A 21,603-nucleotide genomic window follows, 5' to 3' on the forward strand; every position below is an offset into this window, starting at 1 on the left:
CTTTGTAGTCTGTAATAGTTTGCAAGCCCTGCCACATCCGACGAGCATCGGAGCCGGTGTAGTATGATTCGATCTTAGTCCTGTATTGATGCTTTTCCTGTTTGATGGTTCGTCGGAGGGCATAGTGTCAGCAGGTCTACCCTTTAGCTCAATGCGAATGTTGCCTGGAATCCATGGCTTGTTTCAAACTCGTTTCTCTGTGTAGTGTGAGGAGGGCGGTAGGAAGTACTACACCATGGACGATGGCCTCACCCTCTTCGTTGACCTTCTGCAGCTGGGGTAGTTCCACCAGATCAACAAATGCATCCTCCCCATCTGCCTCCAACACCCCTGTGTCTGTGTCGCCCTCTGACCACTGGGCTAGGGACACCCCATATGACCACTGGGCTAGGGACACCCCATATGACCACTGGGCTAGGGACACCCCATATGACCACTGGACTAGTGACAACCCATCTGACCACTGGGCTAGGGACACCCCATATGACCACTGGGCTAGGGACACCCTATATGACCGCTGGGCTAGGGACACCCCATATGACCACTGGGCTAGGGACACCCTATATGACCATTGGGCTAGAGACACCCCATATGACCACTGAGCTAGGGACACCCCATATGACCACAGGGTCACTGTCACCCCATACTGTATGACCACTGGGCCACCAGAGCCATACAGTAGACTATGAGCTTTGTGTTAATCCTGCATTAGGCTATTGGTGTGAACACATAATGATGCCTGTGGAGCTCAGATTGTGATTAAATCAATGATCCATGCAGTAACTAGTGTGATGGGGGCTAGACATGGGTGGTCTCGGCTATACACCCCTAGCAGTGGCTTTTATATGATTTATTTTTAAGTGGACCTAACTAATTTGTCGTTTCAGATACCCCCCCCCCCCCCCTCCCGTTTTGTGTTGTAATTAATTGCTTGCAATCCCTGTGAGGCTAAGTTTAATTAGGCATTGTGCACCGACTTTAGCTGGCACAGCTTTAAGGTCTTTAGAAGGAGCACCGTCATTCGTGCTGTGATTCTGTGCTTTACCGAACGAATTTGACTTGCTTAAGGGCTTGTTCACTCCCTTGTGAAGCAATATCACCGTGGATAGCTGGCTGGATTGCCACAACTGAGCAGATTCTTCCATTTCGAAAGTAACATTGTCATACATACATCCTTAGGGGCTGGGTGATTTGCAGATGAAATTGATGCACATCAAGAAGCTTTCAATGTGTGGGGATGTACATTGTGCAAGTTCTTGAGTACACCACTAGAGAGCCCTCTTCATACACGGGATAGCAGAGCCGAAGATGTGAGAGTTGATTTGTCATTGAGGAATGGATCAGGGCTTTACCCAGCAGGGTACAATGTTTGGAAGGTTGCAGTTGGAAATCAACTGTATGTTATTCACGTCAGGAATGATCAAGCCTGTTCTGAGCAATAAATACATTTCTATCCGTAATGTTCTGTAAAAATGCACCATCTTGAATAAGCCCAGGTTTGGGCTCCTGAGTGGCGCAGCGGTCTAAGGCACTGCATCTCAGTGCTAGAGGCGTCACTACAAACCCTGGTTCGATTCCAGGCTGTATCACAACCGGCTGTGATTAGGAGTCCCATAGGGCGGCGCACAATTGGTCCCGTGTCGTCCGGGTTAGGGTTTGGCCAGGGTAAGCCGTCATTGTAAATAAGAATTTGTTCTTAACTGACTTCCCTAGTTAAATAAAGGTTAAATAAAAAATATAAAACATTTGTGAAATACTGTAACTACTCTGAATGCCTTTTGAATTATTTACAATTACGTAAATATATGTATTCTCAATTACTGTTTTATGATTCACTGTGTATTTCACTGTGTATGGTTTTCATACTTGGACACAATACTAAGTGCCATAAATCCATATAACACTTACCACTCTTAAATGCATATTTTTTGCACAATGTTGGTTGAGGGAGATCTATTTTGACATCTTGCTTTTTGTAGTTACCTGAAAAAGAGACCTATGCAGGCTCTTCATTCCTACCCTGCATGTTCATAGTGAGTACTTACATGTATGAGATTTCTATCAATGACATCTAAGGCTTTTATCGGAATAAGTGGTTCTAGATATGCAACGTATTATACATCTCAATTTGTTCAACGCACAAGGCCAGTTTCATGTTGTTTTCATTTAATTAAATTGTACTGTGTGATATACAATATGGCAAATGTCCATATCTCTTTCATAACTGCTAAATAAATCATGTATTTACTATATGATTTCTGAAATTGGATCTAATTTGCATTTTCGTACTGTAATCATGGCCATGACCAGATAGAGTTGTCTTATCACTATGGCTACGGTATCTGCGTATAAATAAATATCTCCCCAACATAAAAACAACAAGAATGGACCTCTATGTTACTGATGAATATCCTACCTATGTACCATTTGACAGTAGAGTGTTAGTTTTGGGTAGGCTATAAAGCTTAAGACTTGATTTCTCTGGTGGTCTACAGAACGGTGTAAGTGTATGTGTGTGTGTGTGTGTTTGTGTGTATGGTTAAATAGCTTCGCTAAACCTTCAGATCCATTTGCCAGCCCTGCAGGGGTTGCCACGGCAACAGGTTTCCCCCCATAGTAGGCCTTTAGATGGGCAGGTAAATTGAGAGCTTTAAAGAAGCTGAGGGATCAAATGAGCCTGATAGGCTAGATTCTAATGAATGGCATACAATTAGAAAAAATTGGCAGGTATGTTAGAGACCAAGAGAGACATGGACTAAGACGGCAACAGTGTCAACAGGGTTAAATATCCTAAACATGTCATAGCGTAAATATTAACTATGGATGACAGGTTGTCATCGTGCAAGATCATGTGTTGTCTAATAACCTACATGGGAGGTAAGAAATACATTAATCTATTCACCTATCAAAATATATTAACATACTATCTAACTTGTTATTTCTCATCTCTCTCTCTCTCTTACTCTCTCTTTCATTCTCTCTCTGTGTGGTGGTTGTCGCTGGGTCAGTCTAATGAATGTAATGTTACTGAATCTTTCTGAAGCGTTTCCTGGAACCAGATTCATTATTCAGCTGCTGCGCCTAGACGGTGAGAGAGGAACTGCACTTGCTGTCAAAGGGCAGCAATGAATCTGTCACTATACAGTCTCCTCTCTCCCTCCCTCTCTCTCTCCCTTCTCCTCTCACAGTCACCCTTCTCTCCCTCCCTCCTCTCTCTTCCTCCTCTCTCCCTCCTCTCTTTCTCTCCGCCTCTCTCTCCCTTCTCTCTCTCCCTCCTCTCGCTCCCTCCTCTCTCCCTCCTCTCTCTCTCTCCCTCCTCTCTCCCTCCTCCCTCTCTCTCCCTCCTCTCCCTCTCTCCCTCCTCTCTCTCCCTCCTCTCCCTTTTCTTCCTTCTCCACTTTCCCATTTTTCCTTCTGTTCTCCGTCAGCTCTGCCCCTCCTCTTTGCAGATGTCATCCACCTCTCACTCTGTGAGTAACTCTAGTACTCCATGTCTCCCTTTCTTAATTATACTCTGAAGGAATTCAAGAGTTTTGAACTGCATAGAATTCAGTGGAAACTAAGATGAAGCTTGCAGTAGTTTCCCATCTTGACCTATCTGTTCCTTCTCTCAATAGAAAGCAAGGTGGGCTGAGAAAGAGGATATCCTAGTGAATACAGTACCTCGCTCAAGGGCAAATTAAAGGCCTCACTCCAACTTGGCACAGTGAGTGTCACTCACCCACTTACTACACTCAGGGCCATCTTTAATATATCACCATGTTTTATTAACCAGTCAGCAAACAAACGGCCTGTGGCACATTATGACCACACACACACATGGGCTATACATTACACAAACATGTTATCTCTTACACGACACACACCCAGGCATAAACCTAGGCACAGACACAGCATATAATTCTTACAAAGCCATATGCAATAGTATCTGTTTAACAAACTAAATTGGACTTTATGGTCAATAGACAGTAGTCTTCATGTTGTGTGCATTATTTTGTGTCACACAGCATATGATGTAGCCCAGGCCTGACCCTGAAAACACACTGCTACCTTCTCATTAATTCATGGCCTTCCACACTGGATTGAATTACAGCCTACGGTAACCCAGGATTTACTTAGACCATGTCTGTCCTGTGTCCTCTAACACACATGCACACACACACATGACACACACACACACTGCTCATAGATCAACTGGTTTCACTTCGTATCATAGTTCACGCATACAAAATACTAGACACTAACGCATCCATGGGACTCTCTTTAGTGCTCTTGTCGAGACACATCTTTGTTAGTTTCCATTATTTATATCTACCATCAGTAAGTTTGGTTTAAAGTGTCAAAGACACTAGAAAAAGTACAAGACAATGCCACACACTGTCCCAAATGTCACACCTGCAACCAATGGTTAACATAGTATGAGTTGACAAACATATAGTTGGGATTTTATCATTGGTTCAAAAACATTTCTCATAGATAAAGGTTGCGTTCCCCTGCTCAGACGCTGCATGCTTTAACCAATGGTCGCGTGCCACGTCATTGACTGTGTCATCGACTGACAGATTACATATGATGTGTCTAGCTCTAGCTGATATGTAAAATAACTACCCAGGCGTTGTAAGATCTGGCATGCGTCAGCAACGCCTGGGCAGAGGAACACGTCCAAAGACAGGATTCCTCTACAAGTCATACATCCTGAATAGTATCCAATGAAATAACATGCCTAGATTAAATGTAGCATCCATGGTCCTTTGGATCAGAGATCAAAGCCACAGAATTTTTTTGGGGACACTGTGCCTTTAAGAGGAGTGTGTCGGGGGAGGGGTTTACATTAATAAAACATTAGTTTATTCAGTGGACATGCAAAGACATGGGTAAAGGCTCTCCTGCACTGTAGCATGCTGGATTTCACAGACAGACAGACAGACAGACAGACAGACAGACAGACAGACAGACAGACAGACCCCTGCCAACCCACCACAGAACAGACATACTCACACCAACCCTAAAACACTCTCCCCCGTGCAGTGTGGTTGTACCAGTGCAGTGTGGTTGTACCAGAAAAACTGGACGGAGACAAAAACATGGATGCAGAGAAAACAGAAGAATGAAGAGAGAAGCAGAAGAAGAAAGAAGGAAAAGAAAGTCGACTTAATGGAAGAATATATACTATGAGGAGAACAGAAAACAGAGTGAAAGGATACAAAGAAGGAGAGCTGAGATCCAGTACTAACACAGTACAGGACGGTGTAGAAGTGTGACTGTCGTGGTGCAGAATGGGAAATTCTTCATCCCCAGGCATGTCAACTCTATCTCCGTGCACACTGTAGTTACTGCAGGTATTTTTATTTTTACTTGAGTGCCTTTCTCTCAAATGCTGCGGCTGGAAGTTCTCTTTGATCTTTTGACCTGGGGGATGGATGCTGATTTGGGAATGTATTTTTGGGTATTTTCATGTTCTCGTTGATATGCCAATGTTTCATTGACTGGTTTGAATGAAGTCTTATCAGTGAGTATGTTTTCTCGCCTCCATATGATGGTTATTGATAAATGTCTAAATGCACAATATTGACATGCTGTATTTGAAATGTTGTTGCATGTGTGTTGCAGGTAGAATGTCAGGGGCTTGGACTTTCCGTTGTGTTCCTTAAAAATGTTTATTGATATAGTATTATAGTGGTTTGAAGGGGCATTTTACAGGCAAATTGGGACTAAAATATGTTAATGATATTAATGTGATGAGAGACACATAAATATATATATATACTGTGTAGAGAGAGAGAGCAAGAGAGATCTGAAGAGGATATGGGATGCACATGCTATGCACATGCTATGCACATGCTATGCTCCATGATATTATCCCCACTGACATTCGATTGTTATTACTGAACTAGATTGTTATTACTGTACATCAAGGTAGCCCTCACTTTATATACAATTTGATATTGATATATAAACTGGAGGCTGGCCTGAGGTACATTTAAGAGTATACACAGTTGACGTCTGAAGTTTACATACACTTAGCTTGGAGTCATTAAAACTAGTTTTTTAACCACTCCACAAATTTCTTGTTAACAAACTACAGTTTTGGCAAGTCGGTTAGGACATCTACTTTGTGCATGACACAAGTAATTTTTCCAACAAATGTTTACAGACAGATTATTTCACTTATAATTCACTGTATCACAATTCCGGTGGGTCAGAAGTTTACATACACTAAGTTGACTGCCTTTAAACAGCTTGGAAAATTCCAGAAAATGATGTCATGGCTTTAGAAGCTTCTGATAGGCTAATTGACATCATTTGAGTCAATTGGCGGTGTACCTGTGGATGTAGTTCAAGGCCTACCTTCAAACTCAGTGCCTCTTTGCTCGACATCATGGGAAAATCAAAAGAAATCAGCCAAGACCTCAGAAAACATTTTGTAGACCTCCACAAGTCTGGTTCATCCTTGGGAGCAATTTCCAAACAATAGTACGCAAGTATAAACACCATGGGACCACACAGCTGTCATACCGCTCAGGAAGGAGACTTGTTCTGTCTCCTAGAGATGAACGTACTTTGTTTCGAAAAGTGCAAATCAATCCCAGAACAACAACAAAGGACCTTGTGAAGATGCTGGATGAAACAGGTACAAAAGTATTTATATCCACAGTAAAACGAGTCATATATCAACATCACCTGAAAGGCCACTCAGCAAGGAAGAAGCCACTGCTCCAAAACTGCCATAAAAATGCCAGACTACGGTTTGCAACTGCACATGTTGAAAAAGATCATACTTTTTGGAGAAATGTCCTCTGGCACGATGAAACAAAAATAGAACTGTTTGGCCATAATTACCATCATTATGTTTGGAGGAAAAATGGGGAGGCTTGCAAGCCGTAGAACACCATCCCAACCGTGAAGCATGGGAGTGGCAGCATCATGTTGGTGCTTTGCTGCAGGAGGGACTAGTGCACATCACAAAATAGATGGCATCATGAGGTAGGAAAATTATGTGGATATATTGAAGCAACATCTCAAGACATCAGTCAGGAAGTTAAAGCTTGGTCGCAAATGTGTCTTCCTAATGGACAATGACCCCAAGCATACTTCCAAAGTTGTGGCAAAATGGCTTAAGGACAACAAAGTCAAGGTATTGGAGTGGCCATCACAAAGCCCTGACCTCAATCCAATAGAAAATGTGTGGGCAGAACTGAAAAGGCCTGTGTGAGCAAGGAGGCCTACAAACCTGACTCAGTTACACCAGCTGTGTCAGGAGGAATGGGCCAAAATTCACCCAACTTATTGTGGGAAGCTTATGGAAGGCTACCCGAAACGTTTGACCCAAGTTAAACAATTTAAAGGCAATGCTACCAAATACTAATTGAGTGTATGTAAACTTCCCCACTGGGAATGTAATGAAAGAAATAAAAGCTGAAGTAAATCATTCTCTCTACTATTATTCTGCCATTTCGCATTCTTAAAATAAAGTGGTGATTGTAACTGACCTAAAACAGGGATGGGATTACTGGATTAAATGTCAGGAATTGTGAAAAACTTATTTTAAATCTATTTGGCTAAGGTGTATGTAAACCTCCAACTTCAACTGTATACGGGCAGTAGTGTATTAGGATTGACATTTTCTGTGCATAAAAATGCATCGCTCCGCACTGTGAGAACAAAAAAATTCCAACGCAGGGAATAAATTCTGAGTTGATATTTTTACTGAATGAACACATTGCCTTGTGTTGTGCCATGAATGGCTGTCATGCGTCGTATGTTTGTATTTAGAGACTTTCTTTGAGCTCTGCAGAGTGAAGGAGGTTTTCTCAGTACTGTGCGTTTTTCTCAGACTTGCCTTAAATGCCTGAAATCTTCATGTGTAGCGACTGAATGAGTTAAGCTCACTCTTCTCAGTGACACGTGAAAAAGCCTTGGGGGGGGGGGGAATACAAACATCAGATACATAGAATGTATGAGTGACTGACTGAAGAAGAAAAGGGATACAGGAAAGAGTCTGTCACACGGAAATAGCAGTCTTTGGAAACGGGGAAACGGAGCTGAACTAAACAGTGGTTTTCAGTCGTCATTTGATCTAGCGTGTTGACAGTGGGCGAGACGGCAGGGGCAAGGAGACACACAGAGATGCAGAGAGCACTGGGAAAGGCATAGAGGCATAAACCTGAAAGAGCTTATTTAAACCAAGTACACAGCAGGTGAGATGACTTTGAGTACTCATTAGGCCAGTCAACTGTAGGAGAGATGAGATTGAATTATAGGCTAGAAAGCCAGTTACTCCTAGTGACCAGGTTTCAAGTAAGATATACTGTAGCCATCAAGTGAGATATACGGTTCTTTACAATCAGGAGGGACATTTTGACTGGTAAAAAAGGTTCTTAGCTGAATGCCTGGGGATACGACAGTAAATAATTCCCATACTGATTTCCCCCAAATCCATTCCCAAGGTGTAAGCTATAGGGTCAAAAGCTATATGGCCGAAGCTCCAATAATATAAGTCCACTGGAAGGTTAAGCCTATCGCCTATATAGTTCCAGTTCCTTTCTGTACACAGCCATGACATACGGGGCAAGGGGTTATTTTCACACTGGGTGTTCTTAAAGGAGGAAATTGAGCCATGGCTGGTGTTCAGAAATAGGCATCTGTCTTCAGGCTTCCCTCTCCTGCATTTTGTATGTGACAGATGTGGCATTTCCCCACGTTTGTTTGCTCAGCTGCGAGCTTGATGATTTAACTCTGTCTTGAATGAAATCAAACAAACAGAGACTGAAGCCTGATTACTAAATTACATTGTGCGGATGAGTAACTGCTAATTTCCTCATTATACACGCTGTCCCTCTGAAATCCTGATATCCGACGGTGAAATGAAATGTTTTGTTCTGCGCCACAAGCAGACGTAGCATGTAGCATTTCAATCCCTTATCTTTCCATGTCTTTAGGCATTGCTTCATTATTGGGTGGCATGGCAGTTAAGCGCATTGGGCCAGTAACTGAAAGGTCGCTGGTTTGAATCCCCAAGCCGACTAGGTAAAACAAATATGTCAATATGCCCTTGAGCAAGGCACTTAACCCTATTTGCGCCTGTAAGTCGCTCTGAGTAAAAGCGTCTGCTAAATGACTCAAATATAATGGACCAAAACGGATTGACAATGGCAATCTCCCATCAGGAATCTCTCCATGAGGTCAAAAAAACCAAGCTGAAGGTACAGTAGTAGAGAAAGAAAGAGCAAGGGAGTGAGAGAGAGAGAGCAAGAAAGTGATTGTTGATTAGATTGTGCTGACTTGGGTTTTCACACACACACACACACACACACACACACACACACACACACACACACACACACACACACACACACACACACACACACACACACACACACACACACACACACACACACACACACACACACACACACACACACACTGCAGAAGCTCATTCTTCACCCTGCCCATCCACAACAGTCCCACAACCTCCAGTATGATTTTATTGGGATGACAAGTGTGCAGTCCCTCCATATTTCTGCCGCTCCAGCCTGAATCCCACTAAGTCTACACTAATCATCCCAGTTGGACTGCTCCCTACATCAATGGTAATCTGGTTTTAGCACAATAGGGGGATGTCATTACTGCCCACACTTTCTCCTTAAAGCAGAACGTGGGGCCAAACACAGCAGAGCAGCGTTATCTACGGTCTCTATCTACCTTGCTAATGATCTAGTCTGTGAAAATGATGCAGCCTTTGATTGGCATGGTGCTAATGCCTTCTGCCAGTTTGATTACGTTTTAACTGCAGGCTCTATCACTCCCCCACAATCATGATGAACCACAAATTGGATGTGCTGGTGGTGTATTATCAGCTATTCAAAATAATAATCCTCCCAACCACAATAGTGGGTGAGCAAATACCGTTATTGAATCTATTAGCGTTATATTTGAGTCGCAACCGAGACGAACACAATATTCACAGTAAACCAACATCCCCCAAAACATCTTCTCATCAACAGTGTGTGAATAGGAAGTAAAGATCACTTTCGCAAATATCAACTTACAGACTCTACAGGAATGAATCGAATGTCTAAACATCCCCAATTAAACGGACGTGTTCGCATCACCTTGGAGTGGATCAGTGGATGTGTAAACAACAACATGCATGTGTAAATCCCACAGTAGGGTGGGTGTCTAATCGCGTACACCAGATACACAAGACGTTGCAGCACCGACAGCGAGGCGGCCACCGAGTCGCATTGAAAACCAAAAAGAAAAGTGAGAGAGAGAATGATGGATATCGTCGTAGTCATTAATAGAGACAGGAAAAGACAGCTCGCCTCATCCTGTGTTATCAGGCGAAAGGTGGCAGCATGGGAGGATCACTGTGCTGGAGGCTCATGTGTGAGTCTGAGATACAGTGAGAGAAGAGAGAGAAAGAGAAAAGGGAGACTGGCTCATTTGCTGCTTGTCCCTGAAGACAGTGAAAGGATTATACTCTCAGACACACACACACACACACACACACACACACACACACACACACACACACACACACACACACACACACACACACACACACACACACACACACACACACACACACACACACACACACACACACACACACACACACACACACACACACACACACACACACACACAGTCTCAGCAGCACAGTCAGAAACCCTGCCCGCCTCCAATCTCCGGCACTGCACTGTGCACTCCTCCTTCGCTCTTCACTGGCACTCGATACACACACTTACACACACACACCTCACACACACTGGGACACACACTCCACTACCATGTAGAGCCTCTGCAAAGGACACACCGGCACAGGACCAGCCAGGTACGATCCATCCATCCCTGCTGTGCTATAATTGACACATTCTGCATCAGTGGACTGGATGTGTGGAGCTGGAATGAGCCAGGCAGTCAGCTCGGCTGCGGAGCAGACCTTCTTGCAAAGCTGCATGCACCAAGATTATCTGGCTTTTGCATAACCAAGGAGAGCGAGAGGGGCTGGATGCTCAGAGTGTAGTGGAGCCCAAATCCTCTGCTCTGCCGCCCAGGGAGAGAAGAATGCGGCTGCAAGGCACATCAACCTTAAAGGGGAATGGAAACACTTTAGTAACTTCCCTTTTAACCTGGATTGACCTTGAGTAGTTAACGGACTATTAAAAACCATATTGAGCACTAGCCAAAGTCTCGCCTTCTTAAATGGCACAGTTAGCCTTCTGCCAGTCCATTTCTCACGTGACTGGGGCAAACATGAATATGGATGAGGTAGTAAGCTATCAGACATGTCAGGGCAAAATGCAAATAGTATAGGATATATTCATCTCGTGCAATTAGCTCATATTTTGTTGTGATGTCAGAGGATTTGAAAGGGACAATTAGGATGAGCGTGTTGGATGATGGCGTGCACCCCTCTGGGTTTTGACCCTGATTACCTATGATAACATCTTTGTTTTTTAGTTTAGAGTACGTCAGAGGTTTTGCGTGGTGTATCGGAAGTAGCTGCAGCTTTGGTGATATACAAGCTGTTTTCTAATACAGCCGGGAGAGTATTGATGGTTCCAAATCAATGTGATGCTTTTAAAGTTGTGTTGATCGAATTCCACTAATCTACAACTTCAGAATCCCTTCGATGTCCGTTTGATATCAGTTTGTAAATCCCCGGATATCTAGGGCTTTCTTTTCTTGAAAAACGTCTTTCAACAAAGAGGTACTGTACTATTGCAGGAAGAATGTCACAGGTTGAATTGAAAGAGAAAAGGGGGGATACCTAGTTAGTTGTACAACGGAATGCCTTCAACTGAAATGTGTCTTCTGCATTTAACCCGACCCCAATTAGCGTTTTGTTGTAATTTTTGGGATCCAGCTTACATTCTTTAAAGAATTGTCTCTATGACATAATGCCATCCATCTCCCAGAGCACTTAATTATGTTTTCACTATGATGGCTTAATTTCTCTGGAAATGTCTTCATCTATTTTTTTATAGCCAGCTTTCCATCAGAATACTCAATCATATACACTTTAGTTGAGGTCATCTTGACAGACATTGACCCACATTTTGATACAGTCTCAAAGCTGTAAAGTCTCAAAGCTGATCTGGTTGTGGTTTGGTTGGGGTAATTCTATGGTCTAGCTATGGTCTGGTTGTAGTCTGACTGGTCTGGTTGTGGTCTAGTTGTGGTATTTCTATGGTCTAGCTATGGTCTGGTTGTAGTCTGACTGGTCTGGTTGTGGTCTAGTTGTGGTATTTCCATGGTCTAGCTATGGTCTGGTTGTAGTCTGACTGGTCTGGTTGTGGTCAGTGGCCGTGGTCTGTCTGCGGTCTAGCTGTGGATTGGCTGTAAGGTCTAACTAACTGTATGTTCTGGTTGTGGTCTGACATGGTCTGTCTCAGTGGTCTTGCTTTGATCAGATTGTGGTCTGTGTCTATGGTCTGGCTGTGGTTGGGCCATGTTATGGTCTGGCTGTGGTAGGGCCATGTTATGGTCTGGCTGTGGTAGGGCCATGTTATGGTCTGGCTGTGGTAGGGCCATGTTATGGTCTGGCCGTGGTAGGGCCATGTCATGATCTGGCTGTGGTAGGGCCATGTTATGGTCTGGGTGTGGTAGGGCCGTGCTATGGTCTGGTTGTGGTAGGGCCATGTTATGGTCTGGCTGTGGTAGGGCCTTGATATGTTATGGTCTGGCTGTGGTAGGGCCATGATATGATATGGTCTGGCTGTGGTTGGGACATGTTATGGTCTGGCTGTGGTTGGGACATGTTATGGTCCGGCTGTGGTTGGCTGGGGTCTTTTTGCTGTCTGACCGTGATGCTACAGCAGGTTGGTTGTGATTGAACTCTGCCACCAGAAGAGCTGACCCAGCGGCCCGCTGCATTACTCACAGCCTCCAGCCCTGTCAGGCCCCAGCCCAGCCAGGCAACCAGCCCAGCCAGGCACCCAGCAACTACAGAGGGCAGGGGTTAAGGAGACATTTGGACCTGAGGGGACATGGAGGGGAGAGATCAGTGATAACAACAGCATGGGGTGCCAGGCAGTGTCATATAAATGCAAAGGGTAGGATGTTGATGCTGGGCACATGCATCGATACATCTGTCTGACCTCATGCTCAGCAACACATTGTCTTGAACTTGTGTGTGTATGGGGGAGGTGTGTGTGTGTGTGTGTGTGTGTGTGTGTGTCTGTGTGTGTGTGTGTGTGTGTGTGTGTGTGTGTGTGTGTGTATGGTGTTTTTTCATTATCAGATGAGCTAAGCTTTTTATATTTTGACACACAATACATTGGATCTCTCTCTCTCTCTCTCTCTCGCACGCATGCAAACACACACGCGCACACGCGCACACACACGCGCACACACACGCACGCACACACGCGTGCGCACACGCACGCACACGCACGCACGCACGCACGCACGCACGCACGCACGCACACACACACACACACACACACACACACACACACTTTTCTATTTAACTGTCTGCTCGACTGAATCAGTTTCCCATTTGCCTTTCTTTTCCTCTGAGCATCAGTCTTTTTAATTGCTTAGCCTACTTCACTGTCCATGTAGCAGTTGACTTATGACCTTTGTTGAATATGTCTGTAAAAAGTTTCCAGTTATGAGTTGCTGGTGTGTGAATTGCCTCATCTCGCATCACATTTGCAGTCAAGGCAGATTTGAGATGACGCTTAAGCAAACTGAGTGAATTCAGCAAATTACTAAAGACTAACCAACGATGTGCAGTGAGCTTTACAGTACATATACTATCCACAGAAAATGTTTCCCTTAGTTGGCATAGTGTAGTGTACTGATGCAGTATGCTTGTCGTATGACTTCAAAACAGGGCTATTCGATCAGGGTCCTACATGACTGAAACACCTCTGGTCATTATCCAATCTAATCAATACATGAGTGAATTTTGTAGCTCCAACCTATAGTAAACCCTTGCGTAAACATTGAGTACACGTTCCACCCTAATGACGCTTGGTTGCCTCTCATTCATGTAGCTGCCTGGCTGAATCCCAAGCCCAGTCTTGGCCACTAACATGGAGCTGCCTGGCTGAATCCCAAGCCCAGTCTTGGTCACTAACATGGAGCTGCCTGGCTGAATCCCAAGCCCAGTCTTGGCCACTAACATGGAGCTGCCTGGCTGAATCCCAAGCCCAGTCTTGGTCACTAACATGGAGCTGCCTGGCTGAATCCCAAGCCCAGTCTTGGCCACTAACATGGAGCTGCCTGGCTGAATCCCAAGCCCAGTCTTGGCCACTAACATGGAGCTGCCTGGCTGAATCCCAAGCCCAGTCTTGGCCACTAACATGGAGCTGCTTGGCTGAATCCCAAGCCCAGTCTTGGCCACTAACATGGAGCTGCCTGGCTGAATCCCAAGCCCAGTCTTGGCCACTAACATGGAGCTGCCTGGCTGAATCCCAAGCCCAGTCTTGGCCACTAACATGGAGCTGCCTGGCTGAATCCCAAGCCCAGTCTTGGCCACTAACATGGAGCTGCCTGGCTGAATCCCAAGCCCAGTCTTGGCCACTAACATGGAGCTGCCTGGCTGAATCCCAAGCCCAGTCTTGGCCACTAACATGGAGCTGCCTGGCTGAATCCCAAGCCCAGTCTTGGCCACTAACATGGAGCTGCCTGGCTGAATCCCAAGCCCAGTCTTGGTCACTGATTAGTCTGCACTTTTAGATCATAGACTCTGACTCATCCAGCCCCTGCATTCAGTCAATGTCTGAACCCAGAGGAAGAGAACGTCTGCTCAGCTCCAAGCATAGATCCTGGCCAAGGACAATATTTGCATTAACATATGACTGTGGTCATGCTAAGCATAGTGTGCATTGTCAAAAAGTTACAGGCACCAGCTGTCATAGTAGGCATGTACTAATGTATACCCCAAAATATTTAAAAAACATATTCCAAGGTATAACCATAAACTGAATACAGCGCCATACAATATCCAACGGAATGAATCCCTCGATACAAAATGGTCATTATTAAGGGCATGATTACGTAATTCCCATTTCAACATTTCATCTCTATCTCGACTGTTAACTGTGTGTTCTGCGTTACGATGTACACTTTCCTTTGACATGCGAATACTGTCACAGCTAATGCCTCAGGCCCTCCCATTGGGACGTCACTGGTGGAGGGGACACGCTGTTCTTGACTTTAATTCCAGGGTGTCATGTGCTTAGCTCTGTGACAGGCTGGCTGTCAGCTGATGGACCGTGCTAAACTGTGGTACTGTACTGTGAGATATGGGTGGGGTATTTAGTCAAGAAAGCGGTATACGCTATGAATGTACCGTTTGGGCCAGAGGCCATTGGAAGATGTATGATAAGGGAATTCAATTCATATGGAAAGGTTGTATTGAGATGTGTCTCAATAGTATAGTGAGTGGATGGTGGTTTGGTGTGTGAGAGAAGACGATAGAGGGGAATGGTAGGGAGCTGGGTGGTAAGAGATTGTGTGGAGAGAAGGAATAGAGAGGAGGAGAGAGCACAGTAATGAGAATCAGTAGTGTGTGTTTGTGTACGTGTATGTTTGTGTGTGTGTGTGTGTGCGGGCATATATCTGTGTGTGCATGCGTTTGACGTGTACGCGTGTATGTGTGTGTGGAGGACATTGGGTTTTCATGGTGAGATGTTTATCTCTGGCAGAACCAATTCCCCCTGCTTGGAGCACAGGGACACACTCAAATGATATATTTATGTTAAAGCACCAATATATTTCAATATTTTGTCATCTTCATTATGCTGAATAATACATGCACACAAACACGACTGTCTGCAATTAATGACAGATTTGTTTCAATATCCTGTGCAATATCCCAGCACCCAAAACATTTATCATCTAATGGTTAGCATGTCAAACCCTTCATTCCCATTGACTAGAATTAACCAATGGAGAGAGTAGAGTTCAAGTCACTTTGTGTTCCGGTGCTTAACAGAGCTGTCTCTCATGCTCTTCCATCGGCCAGTAGCCAAGCTCTTCACAAACCGGATGAGAAGAGCTAACTGTTGGGTGTAAGGAAGCAGTGTTTCCTTAGCCCGGTCCAAGATCTGTTTGTGCTGTCTTGCAAACGTCTGGGATGACAGTGATCATACTGTAGGAGTTGACAAGACAGCGCAGACAGACCTGGGACCAGGCTAGTTTGTCCATGGTTCAGTAAGGCCATTTTTGAGTGGATGGTGTCAGAAATTGGTGATGGCAATCGAGTTGTGAAAGTAATATGACTGACATCAGTGACCAACTGAGAGAGGGAGTAAAGGAAGGAAGTTGGGAAGGATAGGGAGGAAGGTGGTTAGGAGGAAAGGAAGGAAATAAGTGATGAAGTTAAGGAGGGAAGAAGCTAGGAAATAATTTTAGTAGAACTTGGCCAGAGCATGAACTTGCCATTCCCAGAGCTGAGCAGAAATAATCAGGTGTCAGATTGACGAAATCATAAAAATACAAATAAAAACGGCCTCTGTCACACCCCCGTGTCAGCGGCGTCCAAGATTGTTGTGTTCGCCCCATAATGAGAAATGTTTGGCCACAGCCTTGAGACAATCCATTTGGAATGTGTCCATGCTCCAGGTTGGCTGAAGTATAACGCCGCCGGGCAATGTCTATCACTCACAGGGTTTTAAGTTCCGCTTGAACTCTAATGAACACTAGCGCCGATGATAAATCCTCGGCCGCCTCGCAAAAGAGCAGGAGGGAGGGAGGGAGGGAGGGAGGGAGGGAGGGAGGAATGAGGGTGAGAAATGGCCTCCTCCTACAGTGACAAAGTTGACATAAAAGACTCTGCAGTGTAAATAGGAAAAATTTTAAGGATGTTTGTCACCAGCATTAATAGTGTAATCAACTCTCCCATAACGTTTCTAATGATGGGACCTGTGTTAGAGGTGACAGGTCATTAAGAATCCTACTGCTGTGAGTTATACTGCCAGGGTAGAAAAGCATTGGGAGATACAGGGTTCCTTGTGTATAGATGGATTCAACTGGTTTCATTGAAAATGTCATTGTTATAGTAATATCATTGAATATAAAATTCAACTGATACGTCATCTATTTACATGACGTCATCACTTTAGAATATAACGTACTATATTGTCCAATCGATGTGTAAACACGCCTTTGGCTTCACAAATGTTCCATTATAAAACCTTCAGCCCCCGAATAGATTTTCCCTGTCTCCTCTAACAGATCTCTGCTGTCATGGCTGCATCATGGAATCCCTGCATCCCTCCCCTACTCTGAAACCAAGTGATATCAAACCCTGTGAAACGCATTATCACCGTTTTTGCTCTGTACTGAAAGAGCTCAATCTGGAAAACTTGACCTCTGACATGCACGATTTTTGTGGTTTTGTGGATTAATGAAGAAAATACTAAAATAGCGTTTTTAAGTGAACTATCCCTTTAAACTGGGTGCAGGACACAAGTTCAGCCCAGACAATGCAGTAACAGTGACTGTATTACCCTGAGAATATCTGTGTCGGTCGGAGAGCTTTAACAACTGTGTTGCTGTGGCTTTCTAACCTCGAGATAATCACACATAGAGCTGCCCATCCACAAGTAATGGACCTAAACTGCAGAAAATCAATATGGATCCCTCTATCAGTGCAGCCATAAGACGTGATTTACTGTATGGATTCAATACCGTCAGCTGTTTAACTTCTGTAAGACCTACTTACGGAAACAGAAAGGACTGCAACAGTGAATGGTCAACAGCTGATGTTGCATTAGGCGTAATGTAAGCATTACATTTTTAAATAATGCATTGATGCTTGCACGGTTATGGTTCACTATCGTATATGATGCTGACCATTCTCTCCTTTATTTATTAGTTTGCTGTTGGACTGTACTTGGAGACTTCAACCTCCCGACGTTTGCCTTCGATTCATTTCTTTCCAACTCTCTCTTTCCCCTCTTTGTCTCTTTTGACCTCACCCTTTCGCCAACTTTTATCGCCGCTTTATCCGGAGTTACAGCACCTTGGCTTCCCCCCTGTCTGCACTCACCTCTCCCAAGGTTCCGTTCACATGGTCCCCAGCTGCTGACCGAGCGTTCCGGGACCTCAAACACCATTTCACCACTGCTCCCATCTTAGATTCATCCTGACCCGTCCCCCCGGTTTATCGGCCCTTTCCCCATCTTTAAAATCATTAGCCCCTCTGATGTTCGTCTTCTGTCGCCCTGTACCCTCCGTATACATCCCCTTTTTCATGTGTCTAGAATCAAACCCATGTCTCACAGCCCTTTGTCTCCTGTTTCCAGGCCCACCTCTCTCCCCCGTCTCATCGACGGACAACCGTCATACACGGTGAGGCGTCTCCTGAAGGTTCGACCTCGGGCAGGGGATTCCAATACCTGGTTGACTGGGAGGGTTATGGCCCGGAGGAGAGCTGCTGGGTTCCCACTAGGGACTTCCTGGACCTAGGCCTCGTCGCCGAGTTCCAACACCGGCACCCAGGTCAACCAGGTATGCGCCCAGGTGGGACGCCAGGTGGCGCCCCTAGGGGCGGGGGGAGGTTCTGTCACACTTGTGTTCTCTGTTCGTCTGTTGCCAGTTCGTTTTGTTCGTCAAGCCTACCAGCATTTTCCCGCTTGCGCCTGTCTTTTCTAAAGTTCCTGTTTTCTAGTTTTCCCGGTTTTGACCATTCTGCCTGCCCTGACCCTGAGCCTGCCTGCCGTTCTGTACCTTGTCACACCACCCTGGATTACTGGCCTCTGCCTGCCTGCCATTCTGTACATTTCGGACTCTGCTCTGGACTACTGACCTCTGCCTGCCCTTGACCTGTCGTTTGCCTGCCCCCTGTTTCTGTAATAAACTTTTGTTACTTCGACACTGTCTGCATCTGGGTCTTCCCTGAAACGTGATACACAGGCTCCTTTCCCTCGCTCTCTCTCTCTCTCTCTCTCGGTCTCTCTCTCTCGCTCTGTCTCTCTCTCTGTCTCTCTCTCGGTCTCTCTCTCTCTCTCTCTTTCTCTCTCATGATCTGTCAGTCTGGTAATGCCTAGCCAGCAGATCTAGTCACTATTGTCTTTCTGAAAAGGGGCATTCGCTGGGTTTTTCCTAGGGAGCTCATTTAGCTCCTTTAGTGTCAGTCCTTGATCAATTTATTCAAGTTATCTCCATGGCCTCAAGCTTGTGCTATGACATACTCCCTAAAGGAGGAACAGCTCACATCCAATCATGGCTTCTGACACAGAATGGTCCTGACATTCATGAGTGCTGTCATCTCCAAGATTTGGGACTTCACCCTGTGACAGTAGTGTCGCCTTGACTGTTGTGGGATTTAGCAAATGCTGCAGCTGTTTGAGGCCATGGATATAAATTGATGGGTGTGTGTGTGGAGGGATGGGGTTAAGTGTGTGTGTGTGTGTGTGTGTGTGTGTGTGTGTGTGTGTGTGTGTGTGTGTGTGTGTGTGTGTGTGTGTGTGTGTGTGTGTGTGTGTGTGTGTGTGTGTGTGTGTGCACACCTTAAGGAGAGTGAGATTTACTTGACTCTGGAATGTCATTATATAGAGCAGGATCATGTACTCAGGTCATAGTATTAAGATATTCCTGTTTCACCATCTCCTCCCACGAACACATACTGTAACATACACCAATATTGTCAGGATGCCATTTAACTTTAGGGAAATCTAATATTAAGTCTGAGATATAACATTTTTTATTAATTCCCCTGTATAACATTTTTTATTAATTCCCCTGTATAACCATCACAGCACATTTTCTTATCTTTCCCTTCCTCTCTCTGCTTAACCCCTGACCCCACGTTCCCTCATCTTTGACCCCTCCAGGTCGGGAGAGAAGAAAGGGTCACATGATCTCCACTGGGGATGCAGAGTTCCCGTGTGAGTACCACACCCTGGGCCACGGCGGCACGCGCCGTTTCCCTCACCACAACAACAACAACGGCGGGCTGGCGCCAACCTCTGGGAGCCGCCAACGCCACAACGCCATCGCTGCCAAGAGTCTGGAGGCCCTTACGAACCTTCACAAGGCTGACATAAAGCGCCAGCACGAAGCCTTTATGGACCTCCAGAAAAATCAGAAGTACCCGGCCAGCCCCTGTATGTCTCAAGGCCAGAGATCACCTAACTTTGGCCGCCAACAGCAGGTAACATCTTAATACCCTTAAGTACCCATCCCTGGTACAAAAACAGTTGAGAACCACAGGAGTATCCAGGCTACATGTCAATGAATCAGTTTATTATGACATCGTTGGCTGATAATAATCAGAAGGTGTTAGAGGAAGATGGAAACAGAGATTTGAGATAGGAAGGAAATAGACACATTGATCCATACATGAAAGGTTGGCCTCTTCCACCCATAAAATCCCCCTCTCTATCTCTCTCTTTTTCCTCTCATCCTCCACGTGCTTTGCAGTCAATGCCTGCATGCCAAAGCTGTTAGAGATGCAAAGCACCATGACTTTGCTGTGTAGACTGTTTATTCTCCCCTACCCTCATCCCTCTATCCTGATCCCTCCGTCCCTCTACCCCAATCACCTGCCTGTGAATACCACCATTCATCATAGACTCCCGTCTCTCCACACTCTCTCCTCCATCGGCCAAGTATCACTCCATCCCCTCCTCTGTTTCCTCCCTTTTGCTTTTATTTGCTCAGTGTATTTACCCTGGCGCAGCCATCTATTTCTGCACACAAGTGTGCGAGAGAGAGAAAAAGAGGGAGAGACGGAGGGGCAGATAGAGGGAGAAACAGGTGGAGTCCACGGTTGCCACGGCAACCCCCGCGCCGCCCCCCCCCCCCCCCCCCCCCCATTCCCATATAAGGCAGTCAATGATATCATATGGCTGGCAATGCCTAGGCAAAGAGAGAGAGTGGAGAGGGCGGATGGCAGCAGTAGCAGCAGCGAGAGAGAGAAACAAAGAGGGAGAGATGAGGAGTGAGAGAATGACTGAAACTGCGATTGGGCTGTAACGGTTTAGGGACAGAGAGAGAGAGAGAGAGAGGAAGTTCCACTGGTTCTACTTCAGATATCCAGACCAACACCGCCTGGGATTTTGTGTTTCCTCTGGGCTCGCGGGAGAGCAAGAGGACAGAGCCGCCGCAGTCAGAAAATGGAGAGGGGGGAGGAGGAAGGGGAGGGAGGCATGTGGAGCATCATGTGAACCAGCACACCACCACCAGTCAGCCAGCGGCAGCAGCAGGCTCGTTGAGTAGCAGCAACGGTACCAGTTCTCCCTTTCATTCATTCATCAATGGAGACGTGCAGAATCCTGTGTGTTCTGGTGTTACTGTGGAATAGATGTGTTTCTGCCGCTGCATGTGGGGCAGAGAGAGAGGAGAAAGGGAGAGCGAGAAAGAGAGTGATGTATGCATGTATGGAAGAGAGCTGTTTCGGTACCTGACTGCGTGTGTGCATGTGACTATGACCAGCCAGTGTGTGCTCGTTTGTGTGAGTGTGTGTGAGTGTGTAGCTGAGACCAGTGCAGGTAAGACAAGATGCAATGGGTATGCCTCTCCTCTACTCCCTCCTTTCTGCAGGCATAAGAGGAGGGGTGTGTGTATGATCTGTGTGTCTGGGCTGGCTCATGCCAGGTTTTACCAGTGTGCAGGTGTTGGCCAGGTGTGGTTGTG

The 21,603-nt window shown here is 45.5% G+C and overlaps 1 protein-coding gene across 8 annotated transcripts in view; it reads left to right on the forward strand.

The window, feature by feature from the left end:
• Positions 1-4,862: 4,862 nt before the first annotated feature.
• LOC129840301 (SRC kinase signaling inhibitor 1-like) overlaps positions 4,863-21,603 on the forward strand; it is a 70,239-nt gene continuing 53,498 nt past the window's right edge. For 4 of the 8 annotated variants that reach the window (XM_055908128.1, XM_055908208.1, XM_055908374.1 and 1 more), the window contains exons 1-2: positions 4,863-5,339; positions 19,800-20,119. In XM_055908128.1, coding sequence (XP_055764103.1) covers positions 19,823-20,119 — 297 coding nt within the window. In that variant the 5' untranslated portion in view covers positions 4,863-5,339; positions 19,800-19,822. Of the gene's footprint in view, positions 5,340-10,663; positions 10,838-18,269; positions 18,475-19,799; positions 20,120-20,810; positions 21,195-21,603 lie in introns of those variants that run through there. The other 4 variants (XM_055908619.1, XM_055908693.1, XM_055908449.1 and 1 more) reach the window with 3 other exon arrangements.

Source organism: Salvelinus fontinalis, chromosome 1, assembly GCF_029448725.1.
Source record: "Salvelinus fontinalis isolate EN_2023a chromosome 1, ASM2944872v1, whole genome shotgun sequence".
Taxonomy (NCBI): Eukaryota; Metazoa; Chordata; class Actinopteri; order Salmoniformes; family Salmonidae; genus Salvelinus; species Salvelinus fontinalis.